This window comes from Oratosquilla oratoria, chromosome 43 (assembly GCF_046742065.1).
Source record: "Oratosquilla oratoria isolate Oo_2021 chromosome 43, ASM4674206v1, whole genome shotgun sequence".
In the NCBI taxonomy this organism is placed as follows: Eukaryota; Metazoa; Arthropoda; class Malacostraca; order Stomatopoda; family Squillidae; genus Oratosquilla; species Oratosquilla oratoria.
Window position 1 is genome coordinate 25,305,317 of NC_134819.1, and position 20,145 is coordinate 25,325,461.

The 20,145-nt window shown below is 39.4% G+C and overlaps 1 protein-coding gene across 1 annotated transcript in view; it reads right to left on the bottom strand.

The window, feature by feature from the left end:
* Positions 1–2,357: 2,357 nt before the first annotated feature.
* Positions 2,358–20,145, bottom strand: part of LOC143022067 (long-chain-fatty-acid--CoA ligase 4-like) — a 115,648-nt gene continuing 97,860 nt past the window's right edge. The window contains 8 exon segments of the mRNA XM_076180014.1: positions 2,358–3,829; positions 6,254–6,529; positions 8,079–8,216; positions 8,651–8,822; positions 10,410–10,536; positions 11,196–11,335; positions 11,528–11,664; positions 13,430–13,624. Coding sequence (XP_076036129.1) covers positions 3,675–3,829; positions 6,254–6,529; positions 8,079–8,216; positions 8,651–8,822; positions 10,410–10,536; positions 11,196–11,335; positions 11,528–11,664; positions 13,430–13,624 — 1,340 coding nt within the window. The 3' untranslated portion in view covers positions 2,358–3,674.

Below are 20,145 nucleotides of genomic sequence, written 5' to 3' on the forward strand. Positions count from 1 at the left end.
AGTTATAAGTGGTTTTATTTTAAATTTGAGCACCTGCAAGGCTTGTGAGGTACAGGACAATGATATTCTGGGTTCTAGATTCTAATTCCACTATTAGAGATCCATTTGAGTAGGACTGCATTTAGCGGAGTCTTGCAATGAAGTGATGAATTCATTTATTATGAAGGGATTTGATGTAGCAAGAGATGATCTAGCAGTTGTGTATAGGACTAAGAACTTTGGGTAATCTAGGTTGTGGTCCACTTCATATTGACATCAAAATGGGAATCAAAGTCTGGGAATGCATATTTCCATAGTGGTGTTGGAGTGGCACCTCTTGGCTCAGTAGTTGTTTTGTTGTGGCAGCAGCAGCCCTTAGTTCTTTCTTACAGTAGGGGGATAGAGTAACTGACATTGTGTCTTCATATCAGAGTAGTTCTGGGTGTAGGGGGAGGTCTCATCACCCTGTTGATGGGAAAGTACTGTAAGGATGAGGTAGTCTTTGATGACTGGGAGGGATACTGCTCTCTCTCTTTTCATTATTTGCATGCATTGTGACATGGCTGTGGCCATAGAATAGATGACCTTGCTGGAAGTGTCTTTTCAGCCAGTCAAGAGCAGGGTGGTCTGTGTTTGGGGTACTTTTTTCCAGCCCTTTCCTTCTGTGGGATGAACAGAGAGAATTCTTTATAGGGCTATTCAGTTGTACAGGCTGCTGCTGAGCCATATTGCCACCCGAGTCCCAGTGCAAATTAACCACTGGGCCAATACCACCTACCATGTAGGGTTTTCAGCATTACCTGCAAACTGTGTTGGTAAAAGGAAGAATGAAGTCATCACTAAATAGGAAGGGGAAGTTTTAACATAGTGCATATCAAATCAGTCAGTTGTTACCACACTCTTAGCATCAACACCTCTGGTAGAAGTTGACCCCAACTATAACTGTTCTTTCTGGTGGGGCTTTCTTATTGAATCCCTCTATTACTTGTTCTGTGGTGTTTAACAGCAGTGTTGGTAGAGTGGTCTTTTTGAAACCATGGTAATTGGATAGCAGGAAGTTATGACGATAACTAAATATATTGTCAGTCAGTTTCTACCGCTCTCTTTGCATCTACTTCCCTGGTGGGAATTGATCACAAGGGGTACCATGAGGTAATAAGGTAGCAATTAACAAAAAAAGAAGTTGAACCTAATCCCTACTCCTCTGGTAATGATTGGGACCAAATTTCTTGGGTAGTCCAGGTCAGGGTCCCCTTCATCTCGGTATGGGTCGAGATGAGAACTGGAGGAGAGGGGTAAATCTGGGAATCCAGTGCCATTTGGTAGGACCAGAGGAGCATTCGATGTCCATAGCTCATTGATTATTCTGTTATGGTGGCTGTGGCAGTTAGTTCTTCATGGGGAGCTGGGGTGATTACCATCGTGTAGTTGGTTCATATTGGTTCAGGACATGAGGTCATTACCCTCTTTGATGGGAAAATGTCATAAGGAAGGATAGGGCTGCTCTCTTTGTATTGTATTACTGTATTGTTAATCGCAAATTGGATGACCTTGCTAGGAGTGGTTCCACAGCCAGGTGAAGGTAGGGCACACTATATTTTGAACACTTTTGTAGTCCTTTTTCCCATCTGGGGTGAGCAGAATGAACCCTAAAATGGGCTGCTCAGATGTATAAGTAGCTCCTAAATTATTGCTAATAAAGTCCCATTGTCAGGTGCCCAATGAACTACTCTGCTTCCATGTGGGTTGTAATTTGAGCTTCCAGCTATCACCATTTCCTAGGCCTGTCATCACCAGCAATACTTTGGTTAGTAAAAGGAAGAATGAAATTATTATCAGAGAATGGGAGGAAAGGTGTTATAGTGGTTGATTATGCTGGCAGTCTCAGTCACTACCTTGCACTAGGCACAGAATTCCCTCGTAGAAGTCTCTCCCTGAGGGCACCAGTTAGCTATCCTCTGGAGAGGAGAGCCTAACTTCTCTGGTGGGAGACAAGAATACCACCACTGTGTTCCCATGTGTTGCAAAAAATGACTAAACAGAATGGAATGATGGGATTAATGATCCCCTCTTTTCATATTTTTCTATCACACAGATTTAATGTAAAAAGTCTCTCTTGATTCAGTTGTCCACCTTCTATAGGGATTAAGGCCCTTGTACATGTATACAAAGACGAAACTTCAGTAGAAAAAAAAAAAAAAAAAAATCTTCATGCTGTCTTGCCACTGCCATAGCTGACAGAGATGGATAATGCTCAATGAGACTTTGTAACAGATACCATAGTAAAAGCTGAGTATACTGTCATCCTTGTCCAAACTCAGATTCTAGTCTCAATTGAAAGGATTCGTCCACAGAGGGACCTAAATGAAAGATGAAGCTTAGCACCTGTTTGCATTTAGGTAGACCATGATTTTATTTACCACAGCAATAAAACAGTGGTTTCATACACCATGGCAGTAACACCGGTATTATTTACCACAGCAATACTACTGGTTTAAATTACTACTTCAATAAAAGTTGCATACCCCATCCCAGAAGGAATGCATATACAATTCAACTGTTGTGAAAAAATCAGTAGACAACAATTATCCCTAATGGTGTATATTGTACAGGTTTTAGTCATTACATAACAGAATTTATGGTACAACACCACTTGTTCTAGTTACACAATAATTCATCACAGAAGTAATCCCAGTCATTCCAGTAACATGACCTACCCGTGCTGGCATGGTCTGTGTGCCCACACTATCAACACCGGTATTACCATACCACAGCTGAAACACATGTATAAATTACCACAGGGTTACTATGGTCAAGTTCACTAGAGCTGCAAGACCGATATAAAAGAAAACGGTCGGCGTGAAGTTGTTAAGTATGCACATCTATTTTGTCTGTTAAATGAGTGTCCACTGAGCTGGTGAGCTGTCCAATCTTGTTGATTTTAGTATTTTTTTTCATTCTTTAAAATCTAATGTAGTTTTTGTTATCTGATGAATTTGTCATCATGATGCAACTTCTGGCTATATAGATCTCACAGCCTGTGGAGTGAAGGACTCGCATAAAAAGATTTGCACTAATATCTTGATTTTGATTACTTTGAACTTTAGTTCCTACACCAATACCCAGACTTTGTATTGCAAATTACCCATGAAAATCTGCATCATCCTGACCACTGCAGCAACTAAGAATGCAATACTATACTGCCATTTCAACTCAACTTTCTCATTTAGCAGAGGCAAAAGTTCACACACACAAGACGAAACTTTTTGTTCACGTTTACAAGTGTTTTGATGAAAAATGGCAAGACTCTAAATACATCCAAGGTATACAACCCCTCATAATTTTAGTTATCCCCTTATGAAAGCATTGAATTATATCTGCCAGATTTTGAAATAATGCTCTCACACATGTGATCCAATGCAAAATATATACCATGTTTTACTGGAATAATCACCCCAGTTTATGTACCGGTATATCCCCTTCCCACAAGATATGCTAGTGGAAAAATAGGCCATTTTCTACTGCATTCTATCCCTTGGTATAAATATATATGTACACATTTGTTTCAAACTGCCTATTTTAACAATGATTACCACACTGTATCACTAAATTAGAAAATTTAGTTATGAATAAAAACATTTATAGCCATTCATGACTTATCAATGCCTTTTCTATACCTAACATTTCATTCCCACTCATGACCCATACATGCGGTTAATTTCATCCTGATATTTCATCTGTATTGTCTTGCGTTTGAGTTTGAAGGCTGCAGTGACTAGGCCAGAGTCTGGGGTCCATACCTCAGAAACAAGGACACAATCGCCAGGCAGCTCAAACTTCTCAAGTTTTCCTATGGAGAAAGAAAATTCATTTAAAAAAGAAATATCAACAATATTGCTTCAACATTACCACATGGTTCTGCACGATTGATCTTTACAGATCTCAAAAAATAAATATTTATGTAGAACTTCAATACATATTTAATGTTATTCCTTCAAACAATCATAACCAAGTCCAAATAAGGAAAAGGAATCTTATGGTTCCCTTATACAAAATTATCAACACTAACCCCTTCCATACATATACCAAAGGTTTTTTCCCCCTACATGGGGGGTAGCCTACATATACAATGGCATTTCATTTCCCTGTTAGGTCAGCCAGGCTAATTCATCACAACACAACACCCTAGAGTGAAAGAGTTATAGACTATCTTAACCACTTCGGTACAATGACACCTACATAAGTGTTATGAGGTGCGAGTGCACTAGGTTGCAGGTGTCGGTGTCTTGATTATATATATATATTTTTTTAGTTGTACATGAGTTACCCCCAGATTCTGTGAACTGGTTTGATCATGATTACTGTGTTTATTATTACATACATACATACATATACCAAGGCTTTTTCCCCCTTCCAAGGGAGGTAGCCAAAAAGGGAAAGGCATAAAAACACTCCCACCCATTTCATCCCTAAATACACTCCACACCCCTCCCACCCTTCCTCTCATCTGAGCACCTCCTGGATGACGGGTCATCCCTGCACCCTGCCCACCGCCCTGGGTCAGAAGCAGTGTCGCAAGACACAGTACATCCACAGCGAGGCCGCTTCATTTAATCGGCGACCCCCCCCTCTCCGTCCCCCTTTGCATATAAGGCGAGGACGGGGAGAAATCCCTTCGGGCTGCGTCAAAATTTACTCACACATACTACCCCACCCCCCCCACTTCCCCGCCCATTCCTCCTCATGCAGTCACAACATCATCCATATACAACCATTCTCCACTCACCTCTGTCTTCCGTCCTCTCCCTTCCTTCCTCAACAGACATTCCCCTCTTCCCCAAAGCCCCCTTCACCCCATCCATCCACCTCATCCTAGGACGTCCCCTCATGTTCACTCCCTCCACATCTACCTTCCATACCTCTTTTACTAGTCTTTCTTCACTCATTCTTTCCATGTGTCCAAACCATCCTAATATTCTTTCATCAACCCTATCTCCCAAATCCTTTTTCACACCTGTTCTCCTCCTCACCTCCTCATTTCTCACTCTATCTAGCCTAGTAACCCCCACCATACTTCTCAGACACCTCATCTCAAACACATTCAAACTCCTTCTCTCTTCTTCTCTTATGTTCCACGTTTCTGCCCCATACAGTGCTGTTGGCACAATCACTCCTTCATACAGTCTCCTCTTCGCATCCATTCCCAAATGTCTATTCCTCATTACACTCTTTAAACCACCAAGGCATTTACTCGCTTCTCTCAATCTACATTCTACCTCCACCTTCACTCCACCTTTTCCTGCTACACTTGCACCCAAGTATCTAAAACTATCCACTTCCTCCAGTCGCTCTCCCTTAATGTTCACTTCCAGTCTACTGCCACTTTCACCCCTTGTACATCTCATCACCTTACTTTTACCCACATTTATTATTACTCAGAGTAAAAGAGAATGAGTAATACAGCAGTGACTTTATATCTTATAATGCGAGTAGTGTGATGCAAAGTACATATGGCAGCCAATGCTGCACACGAGAATTTGAGTCATACTGAAGTGGTTAACCTCTTTCATACAAAGAGTCACTTTTCTTTCTTTTATGTTTGCTGCCAAGGTATTTTATAAGTTTCTGTGAAACATATCTTGAGTGGCAAAGGTGTTACATCTTAATAAATGTCAGCTTCCTCATAAATGTTATATTCTACAGATTTCAACCTGGTGCTAGCCCAATTTTACTTAGCTGGAGAAGACTTGAAAAGATTCTTGACTGGCACTAGCCAAAATCAACCATGTCCAAATTTTCCCTCACATCTATTTAGCAGTTACCCACAAAGCACGGTGATTAAGCACGAGAGAAATATCTTGCCCTTTTCACTCTCATCATAAATGTCCCTTTCATTTGTTCCAGCTTAAGCCATGCAAAGATTATTCCTCATCTCTTTCTCAGCAATACTGTCAGTTCATCCCAGATGTGGGTCTCTCATGGAAGTGTTTGTTGACTTAGTTTATACCATCTCCTATCTCTGTCACACAAGCACACAGTTGATAGGGTTAATTCTTACATACATACATACATATACCAAAGGCTTTTCCCCCCTTACACAGGGGGTAGCCAAAAAGAAAAAGGCATAGAAACCACTCCCACCCATTCCATTCCCTACATATTCCACTCCCTTCCACCCTCCTTCATATCTTGGCACCTCCTGGATGACGGGTCAGTAAAGAGTTAATTCTTACAAGAAAAAAATCTGTTGGAAAAAAAATATACAATGACTTACCTTTTTTCCCAGTTGCTACAAGTTCTTTTAGTACAGCTTGCTTAATTTCTGATTTTCCTAGGAGCTCTTCTATGCTCAGGTCCCCTACTCCTTGTGACTTTGCTATTTCTTCAATGCCTTTAGGCACTGGACAAACAAGGGCTACTGTGTGGTTTTTACTTGGGTCTCCATAAACACAAATATTTTCAACCAAGGTGGAAGTTTTAAGGGCTGCTTCTACCTTGCCTAAGGATACATACTCTCCATACTGTAATTTCACAAGATCCTTCTTACGATCTGCAAGGAGAATTAACCATTAAATCAAAGAATTCCGAAAATTATGTAAAAAGTTATACTTACATTGTAGGAAAAAAGTGATTATTAGTAATCTAAGGGAGTAATATGTTTATGAATGGGACCAACATCAACCTGCATGTGCTGGTCCTGCAAGACAGACATCAAATTGAATCATTTCCCTTCTGCCCACCTTCAGAGAAGCTGACATTGGTCTCTAGACTGGTCTCAAAATTCTCTCGATAAAACTTCCATTGTACTTCCTCTGGCTGACAATTGGTGTTTTCTTTTACTATCAATTTCATAGAAAATCCCACATTAATACAACATAGTCCAACATTTCTTATTTTTTCTATCAACAACCTACAGTCCTCCACATTTCTCACGCTTATAATGATTTCTGCGTCACCAGCAAACATATTTGCATAGCTTGTTCCCTCCACCACATCATTTACATAGATGAGGAACATTATAGGAGCTGGTACTGACCTTTTTGAGACTTGGCTGGTCAATGTCCTCCATCTGGACACCTTTTGCTACTGATACGATATGGTTTAACATCACAAACTCCTCCCATCAGAAGGCTAGGATGGTGCCCCTTACAGAGGACTTTGTAGCATGGAATTTATTGAACCATGCCCTTGGTTCAACTTCGCCAATGGCAGGATTCAAACCACCATCCCCTCGACCTTTGTTGCAAGTTAAAACTCCCTAATCCACTCAGCCAGCGAGCTTCCTGAAACCTTTTGCGACTGACCTCAGGTAATGTACGTGCCCTTCATGAAACCTCTCATCCATTTAAGAAGTTTATCTTTTAGTCCTTAATATGTTCCAATTTACACAATAGTTGACTGTGAAGGTTTCTGTCAAGGGCTTTCTCTAGATCTAAGTACACATATTCCACCCAACCCCCCCCTATTATGCAGCACATTTACTCTTCAGTAAAAGTTTGTTAACACACATAATTTTTTGGATCTGAAGCCAAATTGACTGTCCATCAAAATGTTTATCTCTATATTTATTTCACCCACCAAACTCACAATTCTCTCACAAAATTTCCCTATTATATTAGTGGTCTATAATTCAGCAGGAACTTGTTATTTCCCCTTTCCATGGACTATATCACTGTGAGATCAGACTTTTCTATGTTGCTGGCTTGTAGTGGTATTACCAGTACAAAGGAAGCAGTCACTGACTGTCAGCTCTCATGATACATACATATACCAAGGCTTTTTCCACCTTTCAAGGGAGGTAGCCAAAAAGGGAAATGCATAAAAACACTCCCACCCATTTCATCCCTAAATACACTCCACACCCCACCCACCCTCCCTCTCATCTGAGCACCTCATGATAAGGCGGAAAAAACAGTCAAAGTTGATAGAGATCTCAGACTGGTCCAGAGACCAAGTCTGTCTGTCTCCTCATGTATCTCCAGATGAAAATGGTCAAGTTCTGAAGGTGAGTAGTAGAGAGACGATTCTCTCTGACATCCATCTTGCACAACCACCTTCTGTGGATACATGTAACTGGTCCCTGGAATCCTTTTACTTACCAATAATTCTTAAGCTTCCATCTGCATCAAATTGACCAACATCACCCGTTCTAAACCATCGTCGACCATCCATTTCAAAGAAGTCTTCTTTGGTCTTGTCAGGATTCTTGTAATAACCTATGGCAATATTTTCTCCACCTGGAAAGAAACGATAGGAAATGTTATGAATATGAAAGCTGCAATTTGTGAGAGAATACTCAGGTATGAATCCTTTCAACCAATAACCTAATTTACAGATTCTGTTCAGGTCAATACCAGGTGATTTCCTTCAGCTGAAGTATGAAATTCAAAGAAAAGAGCTGAAGCTACAAAATATACATAATCAGGAAGCCAATGCTGGTATCCTCACAGCTCATGATCCGTGCATATACCTCATTGTATTCAAGAGGTTAAAATTGTCTAACAAAAGCTTATTCAAACTTTATACCCCATGCCAAAATGCTGATGGAGTAAATCAAAATTGTATTGACCTTAATCTATCATATTACAAGTATAATACAGTAAACCACATCTGTGATGACAGGGTGCCATAAAAATGAAATCAAGTTCTTCAAGTAACAATCACCACTTACCAATGATAACTTCTCCTCGTGGTCTTGGTTTGTCTGTAATTCTATAGTTGCCTTCATCCCAATCTACCAATTTTATGTCACATACCGAGAGGGGAGCACCTACTCGACCCGTCGACATATCACCAGTGTCCATAAGGGTAGCACAGGCACAAGTCTCCGTCAACCCATAGCCCTGTAAAAGTAATTTCATTCAAGTACGGAGTAATAAACAAACAACTTATCATCAAAACTAAAATAACACAGGAATCACTGCATCCCAAATATATACAAATTATATCTCTGACCCAGGGCAGTGGACAAGGTGCAGGGATGACCCATCATCCAGGAGGTGCCAAGATAAGAGGGAGGGTGGAGGTAAGTGGAGTGTATTTAGGGATGAAATGGGTGGGAATTTTTTTATGCCTTATTCTTTTTGGCTACCTCCCCTGTAAGGGGGTAAAAGCCTTGGTATATGTATGTATATCTTCAGGCAGTTTCCTCACCACTCTTTAGGAGAGAGGCCAAATGCAGAGTATGGGATCCAATATATTTAATGTTTCGCCTAGCTGGCTTCTTCAGAAGAAGCCCTGCTGGGCAAAATGTTAAATACATTGGATCCCATACTCTGCATTTGGCTTCTCTCCTACAATGCTGTTGCAGTCATTGCTGCTTTTACTCATGTGGGTCTCTTGCAAGAGAGAATCACAGCAATGGATTGATCAAATGAATGATGATCAGAATTGATTATACATTGTAACATAAGATGGGTACCTACTCAGGATGGGCCTAAGAGACAGACAATGTAGAGAATCACCTCCCCACTGCCTATCTCTATAACTCATCAGCTCCCTTACCTCCATCAGGAGGTGCAACCCTGATGGGCTGGCACTTTATCTTTGGACCAAGCCCAAGATCTCAATGATATATATATATTTTTTTTCATTCACCTTTTCATACATGGTAAGCTGAAACTTTCAACTATTTTCCTTCTCTGTCTAAACTACCACATAAACAGATACACACTAATGCAGCAATGACATATATATATACCACAGGCTTTTTCCCCCTTTACAAGGGAGGTAGCCAAAAAAATAAAGGCATAAAAACCACTCCCACCCATTCCATCCCCTACATACTCTACTCCCATTCACCTCCTTCCCTCCCTCTTATCTTGCAGTAAAGCCAATAATCAAATGCCCAGAGAAATCAACAGAAGGATCCAGGCTCTGCTGCAAGCTACTCTGGGGTTATGGGTTCCCAGTTAGTGGACCTCAAAGTTACAAATATCGTTATTACTGTAATCAGGCATGATAGTGGGTATAAAAAAAAAAAAAAAAAATCTACATTAGCCAGGGGTCAGGGGTCAAATTCCATGAGCAAATTTAAAGAGGTCAAGAAGGCATTTTGGGGTTAAATTTTTATATAACTGAAAAGGCAAAAGACTGGGTTGGACGACTTAGGTCCCTTCATCCCTTTTCCTGACATGTTTTGAAAAGCGTACGCACGGGTACAGCCGACATACGAATTGCCCAAAACTTCACATCAACCAAAAATTATTTGACAACAAAATAATTTTTTTTTTAACAGGATTGTTTATTACAATTGGGAATTAATAACAAAAAATCAAGATCATTGTCAGGAAAAAAAAAAAAAAAATCAGAATTCTGATTTAAATCAGTAGAATTTCATGCCTGTATAATATATTGATAAAAATGTGACAAACATTTTTGCTTCAAGTGTGAAATTAAATGAATAAACAAATAGTCTTTGGTCTCCTTACCTGCAGAACTGGTACACCTAAGGCAACTCGAATGAAGTCATGTGTGTCTGGCGAAAGAGGTGCTCCGCCAACTGCCATGATACGAAGATGTCCACCAAGAAGGGCACGGATTTTGCGGAAAATTGCCCTACAAAAAGATAACAAAATAAGGTTTGTTGATTCATAACCTTTCTTGACACATGAGAACACACTGCTGTGATATTAGTCCTAAACAATATCTATATCTATTATTCTAGGTAGAGTAATATATCACATGCAGAGGGACCAATATAATGGGTAACTGTGTGGTGATCCTACAAGATGGACAAAGACACTGACCATTTTCAAATTCCTTTCATCTCCATCAGGAGGTGCAACCTTGAGGGGTTGACACTCTGTCTCAGGACTGGGTCTACAATCTATCAATTCCAACTGTTTTTTCCACACCTTTTCACACATGGAGAGCTGACAACTGGTGACTGCTTGCCTTCTCTTACCACTTTCACTCATACATACATACATACATACATATACCAAGGCTTTTTCCCCCTTACAAGGGGGGTAGCCAAAAAGAAAAAGGCACTTTCACTCAGTGACATGAAAGCAATCTCACACTAATACAACACAGACTACAATCTAAAGTTTCTTCCCAGAGAGATCTGCATGAGGGCCCATGGACTGTTGCCAGCCATTGTTGTGAGGCTGCAGATTTTCTACTAAGTGAAATTTAAGCCAACAATTATATCATATACAGAAAACCAATTATCAAAAGCAACAGCATAAATTAACACAACCAATGTAACTTACCAGTTACATATGGGAGTGTCCCACCCTCGACGTATCCAGTTCAATTTGTATTCAAGAGCAAAGTCGAAGAGGGCCTTTAGGAAGGGTCCCTGAGCAGCAACTTTATCAAGAATTGCCTTGTAGATCCGATCCAAAATTAGCTGAAACAAGAAAAAATTTGAATAATATTATACGTATATACAAAAAATATTGCACGACAAGGGTGAAGACAGAAAGAGGGGTGGGGTGGGGTGGGGGAGAATAAATCTATAAAATTATGACTGCGCATTTAACCAGCTTTCAGAAAGATAAAATTTGAAGCACATGAAGAAAATAATGACCCTGGTACTCACAGGGACTGCAGGCATCATGGTGGGTTGGAGAACACTTGCATCTCCTCTGCAGCCACGTTTAACCTTGCTCGACCGATCTGTCATTGTGAGCGGCGTGGAGTAGCCCATTGGAACACCATACATCATCATCATGGATTCTGTGTACAGAAAAAGGGAGAACACATAAAAGACATGATATATATACAAACTCCAAGCTAATCTGATACTCAATGTATCATGTAGCCATACACAATTTTTCACAAAGGCCAAACATCCAGGAGGAGCCAAGAAAAGAGGGAGGAAGGGGGTGGTGAATGGAAGTGGAGTATGTGGGGATGAAATGGGTGGGAGTGGAATTATATTTTTGACTTTGGCTATCTTTGTAAGGGGGGGGGGAAAGCCCTTGGTATATGTATGTATGTATGTATAAAGGCCAAAAGGGCCTTTGGTATATATGTATATGTATTTATGCATCTATTTTTCTCTTCTCCAATTGCCTTCCTGGATATTTCCATGAACCCATATCAATACACCTTGAGGTATGGAGGCATAACTCTAAGAACATATGGAGTAACAATATTCCCTTCAAACAAAAACATCACTAAGGTGAAGGCAGTCATATATGCCCTGCAGTAACTGCTCAATGACACAATGTAAAATGTATAGCATAGCCTATTAATACAATCCTTCCTTTACTTGTGCTGATTACCTCTTCATGATGTACATAAATACAAACATGCTTACACAGATACACACATATCAAAAGACTTTTTCTCCCCGTGTTAGGAGGGTGGCCTAAGGCTTAAACCTGTCTTTCGCCCATTCTACACCCATTTGTTGTCCCTTTTATTTTAGCTCCTTGTGGATGAAGGTTACCTGTCCCCTGCCCACTGCACAAGTCAGAAGCATTGTAGCACAATACAGTGCCTACACAACAGACCCCAACAACTGAAACTGGTTTACCCCACTGGTTCATTACATGGCAAGATATACCTAATGATAAGGATGGCTTAACTCAAGCTTTGAATAAAATTTGCCTCCTGCAAACTTCATAATTATTTGAACACTGGGAATCAGATATATGTCTACCTTTGCTTCTCTATCAAGAGAGACTCTGTAATCCCTACAAATTCTGATCTCTCCTTTGGACCTCAGTTTTGATAAAATGGGAACTGCTCCAGCCAAAAATTCCACTATGTATGATAATTATTTGTCTTCCTATTAATAATCTGTCTCAGGACAACTGACATATCTCTCTGCCGCCTGTCACCCATCAACACCCTCACCAACATGTTGAGGTCCATGATCTACCTCCGTTAATTTAAACTCTATTACCTCCAAAAATTTATTACCTTTAACATTTCAAAAGGACAATGATCACCTGATTATATAACCACCTTGGCATTTAACAAATTACTTCCTTCTATTGTAAAAGCGGATGACTTGCCACAAAGCCCGCGCAGCAATATAGATGCTACCTGATATGACATGTCCATGTTCCCTCACTCCACCTCTCTCCTCTGTATGTAAGATATGTGTTTTCTCTTGTCTTTGTATTTCGCTTGAAGAGGATCACAGCAAGTGATTGAAATATACGGAAATCATTATTTACTTTCTTTTCTTAAATCCAATCAACAGTGGGTTTTTAGTACACATACACCAAAGGCTTTTCCCCCCTCACAATGATAATGAGCAATATCTGCAAACACAAAGTCCAATACCTTCCAACATAATGCACAATTCAACTTTACAATAAAGCTATGTACCCAGTCAGACATTGTCCTATATGCATGGGTGAAGACAGACGATGCCTGTACAACAAAAAATCACCCCTAGAGTCTCCCCTAGGTACCCCCAGTGATGTGGGAGCTGTCCATAGTAGAGCGAAACAGATTGCAATACAGTACACTAATGCCAACTCACCTCCCATTAGTTCGAGGACATGCGCAAGGGGAAGGTAAGCCAGGTATACATCATCTTTCTTCATGTCCAACACAGAGGCATAGGCTGTCATCGAATTCACAATGGTATTGTGTGACATGAGGACTCCCTTAGGGGCCCCTGTGGAGCCTGAGGTGTACATGATGATGGCAATGTCTTCTGGTTTCGGAGGTACATCTGATAAAAGGAACACAAGTTAAAATCATACGACTACAAAAGACAAGCATATATGAAGTAATAACACAATATTGATATAATCCATTTCACGAGTATATGGCCACTTCAACCACCACTATGATCAAATTTGTAGTTAGACAGCCTAATCTAAGCAGAGGCACATGCAAAACAGGCAGTCCAAGAGTGTTAATTTTAGCTAAAAGATCTGTACATTAAATTAATGGTGCTTTCAGTTTCACTTGCTGGAAACCTACAACTCCACAGTAGTAATCAATGGTCTTTGGACAATCCCATAAATCTCTGAAAAAGTGGTATCTGAGGAGAGAGGAAGCAAAGGAAAAGGGGGAGGAGAAGGGGAGGAGGAAGATGAGGGGGAAAGGGAGGAGGAGGCAGAGGAGTAGGAAAAGATGGATGAGGGAGTGGAGGAGGAAGAAAAGGAAGGAGGATGAGGGTGTGGGGGAGGAAGAAAAGGAAGAAGGATAAGAAGGAAGGAGGACAAGAAGAAAGGAGGACGAGGAGGAAGAGAAGTATTTGGTATTTTCTTGGCAATAACTAGCACTTCTATTCTTGGGGATGATAACACAATGAAGGGGTGGAGTCGCAAGAGTGGTACATGGGAGATTTACAGAAGAATAGAGGAGGTTAAAAGTGATCAGCATCCTTTTTTCTTGAGTGGAGATTAGTCTCTAATTATAGAAGAATGCTAGTCTCTAATTGTAGAAGAATGCCAAAAGACTTGGCCACAAAAGTCCCTAAAATAATGCAGTCGATATCCCTTACTGGGATAAGGAGGAGGAAAAGAAGAAGAAGAAGAAGAAGAAGAAAACAGGGTGGGGGAGCAGGAGCATGAGGAAGAGGAGAGAATGAGGAGTTGGGAAGGACAAGGAGTAGAAGAAGGGGTAAGAAGGGGAAAAGAAGAGGGGGGAGGACAACAAGGAGGAGGAGGAGGAGTAGAAAGAGAAGAAAGAAGAAGAGTAGGAAGAAGAGGCGGAGGACAAGTTTAAGAAGGAGGAGGAGTACCAAGGGGAAGAGAGGTAAGAAGAAGATGGGTAAGGGAGGAGGAGGATGAAAAAGAGGAGGAGAAGGAGGAGGAGGGGTAGATGAAAAGGAAAGGAAGAGGTGAAGGTGAAGAAGAGGAGGAGGAGGAGAAGGAAAAGAGATGAGTAAGAGGAGAGGAAAAGGAAGAAGAGGAAGAGAACAAGAAGCAGGAGTAGTAGTAGTAGTAGTAGTAGTAGTAGTAGGAGGAGGAGGAGGAGGAGGAGGAAGAGGAGGAGGAGGAGGAGGAAGAGGAGGAGGTGGAGGAGGATAGTGCTTTGTGGGGTGCCAAAATGATGCACCCCCAGAATCACCAAGACCTTAAGCAATTCCAGTAGCTCACAATTCGTCCAACATTCTTTCTACTCCCATGGTCACCTCTCCCAATGCTTATGATCCTTCGGTTAAATTCTGTAACATTTTCTACTCAGTGTATACTAGATAATGCCCTCTAAAAGAGCACAACTTCATATATGTAGTAACAGATCTTCATGAATTTTTTTTATAATATGAACTTTGCCTATCTCACACACACCATACTTCTCACATATTTCATCTAACGCGTTTGAGATGAAATGTGTTTGTCTTTCACTCTTAAATTCCAAATCTCCACCCCATATAGTGTCAGACATAATCACCCCTTCACATATACATACATACAATATACAAATATATATATATATATTTATATATAGATATATATATATATATGTGTGTGTGTATTTACAACTAGGTAAATACACACACAAATATATATATATATGTATATATATATATATATATATATATATATATATATATATAGATATGAATAAATAAATTAATATATAAATATATATTAAATAATATAAATATTTTTGTGTGTGTAAATATATAAGCAAATACATATTATCATAATTATTTGATCATGCAAATATCATTTCATCCACATAACAGTGCCTAATTTCCTTCATGTTTACATGCCAAATATTCTACATATTTAGAAAAAGAAAAATTTTAACGTCCACATTTCAAATATTGACTAATAATGAGGCTTTACATGCATGGCAAAAATATGAGGACAAAATATCCATCTAAGCTTGAGACAGCATGAAACCATGTGATGACAAAGGCAGGTAAAAGCCAACATAATTATTTCTAATGTTTCTGCAAGCTAATATGCAGGTAATTTATCCATACTGGGTCAAATATACTTTATACAATTACCTCTAAAATCATACAAAACTATCTCAATGGAACAACGGTAACAGGATGACGGTCCTCTCAGAAATCAGGCGTAACTCATACTCCAGATAGACATTAATTCTGAAATTACCCAGCTTCGACTCTAAATATATATTTAGCGTTTTTAGCCTTCCTTTTATCCACCACCATCACATAAGCTTGGGATGAAGAAGTAAAAATGCTTTAGGAGTTATAATAATTGTTGCCCCACTTTTCATTGACTGCAAACTGGTACCACCACAATGGCTGGCAACAGTCCTTAGTCCCTCCCACATCTCTCTGGGAATTTTATATATATATATATATATATATTTCTGGGGCACAGGTTTTCTCTAAGGCAATTCTGGTTGAAATCAACTGCACTAGTTGCTTTAAACAATCTTCAAGACTGTATTCTTTAATCTGGAGAATACTTTCCTATTAGCAACTGAGAGGGACAGGAAGTAGTCATTCATGACTCTCAAAAGAATATACACAGTGTATGCCAACTGATATATTTTTGCATAGTAATAGTATTGAACAACTATTGACTCCACCGAAACTATAGTTTTTCGCCTCGTCGTGAGGCGTCTTCAGGGTGAGGACTGCTTTGTATGATGCTCTGCTATATTGAAGGTCTTCCAACGAATAATGACCGCTGGTTGGATGGGCGGGCTTATAAGGCTCAGCCTGCCTAGCTCAGACGGAATACTGGCCTCTCATTGGCTGAGAGGTGCAGTATGGGATTTTGTCCGGGAGCCAAGGGGGTGGGATTTTGTCTGGGAGCCAAGGGGGTGGGATTTTGTCTAGGAGCCAAGAGGGTGGGATTTTGTCTGGACGCCACGGGGGTGGTATTTTGTCTGGACGCCACGGGGGTGGTATTTTGTCTTGGAGCCAAGTGGGTGGGATTTTGTCTGGGATTCACGAGGGTGGGATTTTGTCTGGGAGTCAAGAGGGTGGGATTTTGTCTGGGAGCCAAGAGGGTGGGATTTTGTCCGGGAGCCAAGGGGGTGGGATTTTGTCTAGAAGCTCTGGCCTGATTTGCTGCTGCTCTGGTTACTGGTCCTAGGCGCTGATTGACTAGCTAGACATGTCCAGCTAGTCAATCAGCGCCTAGGACCAGTAACCAGAGCAGCAGCAAATCAGGCCAGAGCTTCTAGACAAAATCCCACCCCCTTGGCTCCCGGACAAAATCCCACCCTCATGGCTCCCAGACAAAATCCCACCCTCTTGACTCCCAGACAAAATCCCACCCTCGTGAATCCCAGACAAAATCCCACCCTCTTGGCTCCTAGACAAAATCCCACCCCCATGGCTTCCAGACAAAATACCACCCCCATGGCTTCCAGACAAAATCCCACCCCCTTGTCTCCCAGACAAAATCCCACCCCCTTGGCTCCCAGACAAAATCCCCCCCCCTTGGCTCCCGGACAAAATCCCATACTGCACCTCTCAGCCAATGAGAGGCCAGTATTCCGTCTGAGCTAGGCAGGCTGAGCCTTATAAGCCCGCCCATCCAACCAGCGGTCATTATTCGTTGGAAGACCTTCAATATAGCAGAGCATCATACAAAGCAGTCCTCACCCTGAAGACGCCTCACGACGAGGCGTTAAACTATAGTTTCGGTTGAGTCTTTAGTTGTTCAATACTATTACTATGCAAAAATATATCAGTTGGCATACACTGTGTATATTCTTTTGAGAGTCATGAATGACTACTTCCTGTCCCTCTCAGTTGCTAATAGGAAAGTATTCTCCAGATTAAAGAATACAGTCTTGAAGATTGTTAAAGCAACTAGTGCAGTTGATTTCAACCAGAATATAAATATAAATATAAATATAAATATGAATATAAATATAAATATAAATATAAATATATATACATATACATTCATATATATATATATACATATATTTATATATATACATATATATATATACATACATATATTTATATATATACATATATATATATACATATATATATATATACATATATATATATATACATATATATATACATTATATATATACATATATATATATATATGAATATACATATATATATATATACATATATATATACATATATATACATATATATATATATATATAACTCAAAAGTCACAGGCATCACATTTCATATATGACCCAACACATTGAAAACAGAGATCTTTTCCCACTCGTGTACACAAGTAAGTTAGAATATACACCTTCATTACGAGCTCTATGGGTCCAAACAGTGGTTACAATTGACATTCTGGAGGTAGCCATATCCTGTATCTAGTCACTTCAAAATAAAGAAAGTATAAAGTACTACAAGCCAAAATCTTTTAAAAGAAAAACAGAAATCATCACATGGGAAAAAATAGTTATATGGCATAGCTGAACGGTCAACTATATTCATGCATTAGAGAAGCAGTAAGCAAAATGCCACCACCAAAAACCATACTGTGGTGCCCCCAAAAAAGCCAATCATAATGAATTTGAAGCCAACCTTTCAATTAAGGTCACAACTGCAATGTACAGAGAAAAACTTGGCTTCAAAAGATAGGTACCTGCTACCCTTAACATCTACATCCAAGTTATGTTTGTATTAGTAAAAGACTCTTACAATTCAACAAAAAAGTGAACTGGATATCAGTTTAAAGAGCTTTACTGAAAGTGTGACACACAAAGGATTATACCTCCATGCACGAGATCTATAACAAGTGAATTGGTGAATGAGAAGTTCGCCTACCGCTTCATTCCTCCTCCTTACCTTTGAATGCTGCTCGATTCATGGTCCAGCAAAAAAAAAAGGGGGTAAAGACACATAATCAATGAGGTGAACACAGTAATCTACTTGCCCTAGATGAGTAAAAATCAGTTTGTACTAAGCACTTTTGGAAAAGCAATGCATTAACAAAGCTAATGTGCAGTTTTGGACTCCACTCAAATCGTTTCATTCATATAATTTGCAGTATCAAATAAAACAGCACTACATTGACATGCATGACATGAATGATGCTATTTATGCTGCAAGCACAGATTTCAATCAATATATGATGCTACTGATGCTGATGAAGCAAATATTACTTAGTTTTAACATGATCTGTAGCAGCTTCAACTTGTCAGCTTATAATATTTAACCCACAAGTAAGACGGGACAAAAAAAGCAATACTTTAATTTTTGTTTTACTGTCTATGTAGAACAGTAACTACCCTGTACATTTAACACAATTTAACCCAACATTCAACTTTATTTCTGAAGATATCTGCCTCCATTCATGTTAAGATAGTATATACATAAATACATATACATGCATATTCAAATATAAAATAAAACATAGGCCTTGAAAGGAAGTGTAAAGTGACACATAAATCAAATTCTGATATGATTTGTGAACAAGACATGACTGTGGGTGAAAATGGAGATGAGGAGTTCCTATTTATATTCATCATAAGTCTGGAAAAATGGAACAAACCAATAAGCAATTTCTCTAAACTGCAAAGATATAAGAAGCAGAAAGAAAATTCCCAAAGGATGGACTTTTAAAAGATCTATACAACTGGCAGTGGAAGCATTAAAGGATATCTTAACAAGGTCTGGAAAGTAAAGAAGAAGAAGAAGAAGAAGAAGAAGAAGAGAAGAAGAAAGAAGAAGAAGAGAAGAAGAAGAAGAAGAAGAAGAAGAGAAGAAAGAAAAAGAAGAAGAAGAAGAAGAAGAAGAAGAAGAAGAAGAAGAAGAAGAAGAAGAAGAAGAAAGAAGAAAGAAGAAGAAGAAGAAGAAGAAGAAGAAGAAGAAGAAGAAGAAGAAGAAGAAGAAGAAGAAGAAGAAGAAGAAGAAGAAGAAGAAGAAGAAGAAGAAGAAGAAGAAAGTATTTTTCATACAATGACTGTGGTGAACAGCACAAAATTATACTATCAGTAATAGTTAAGGGAAGAGGAAATAGAAATGTGATCCATGGATGACGCTTTGGCACTAAAGGTTTAGGAAATATGAAAAACCATGAGCAGAAGAAAAAATATATATACATAAAAAATGAAATAAAATAAAATACATAAAATAAAAATAAAATAAGATACATAGAATAAAAATAAAATAAAATCATCTGAAAAAAGTATGCATAATGAGAAAGAATGACAAACTAGACAAAGTGACAATTTAGGTATAGCACCAATTAGGGAGTTATGAGGCTGGAGTGAGAAATTGAGAAACGAAGATGTGAGGGGGAGAGCAGGGGTGGAAAAAACTGGTAGATAGGGTTGATTAAAGGATACTTTGATGGTTTGGGCATGTGA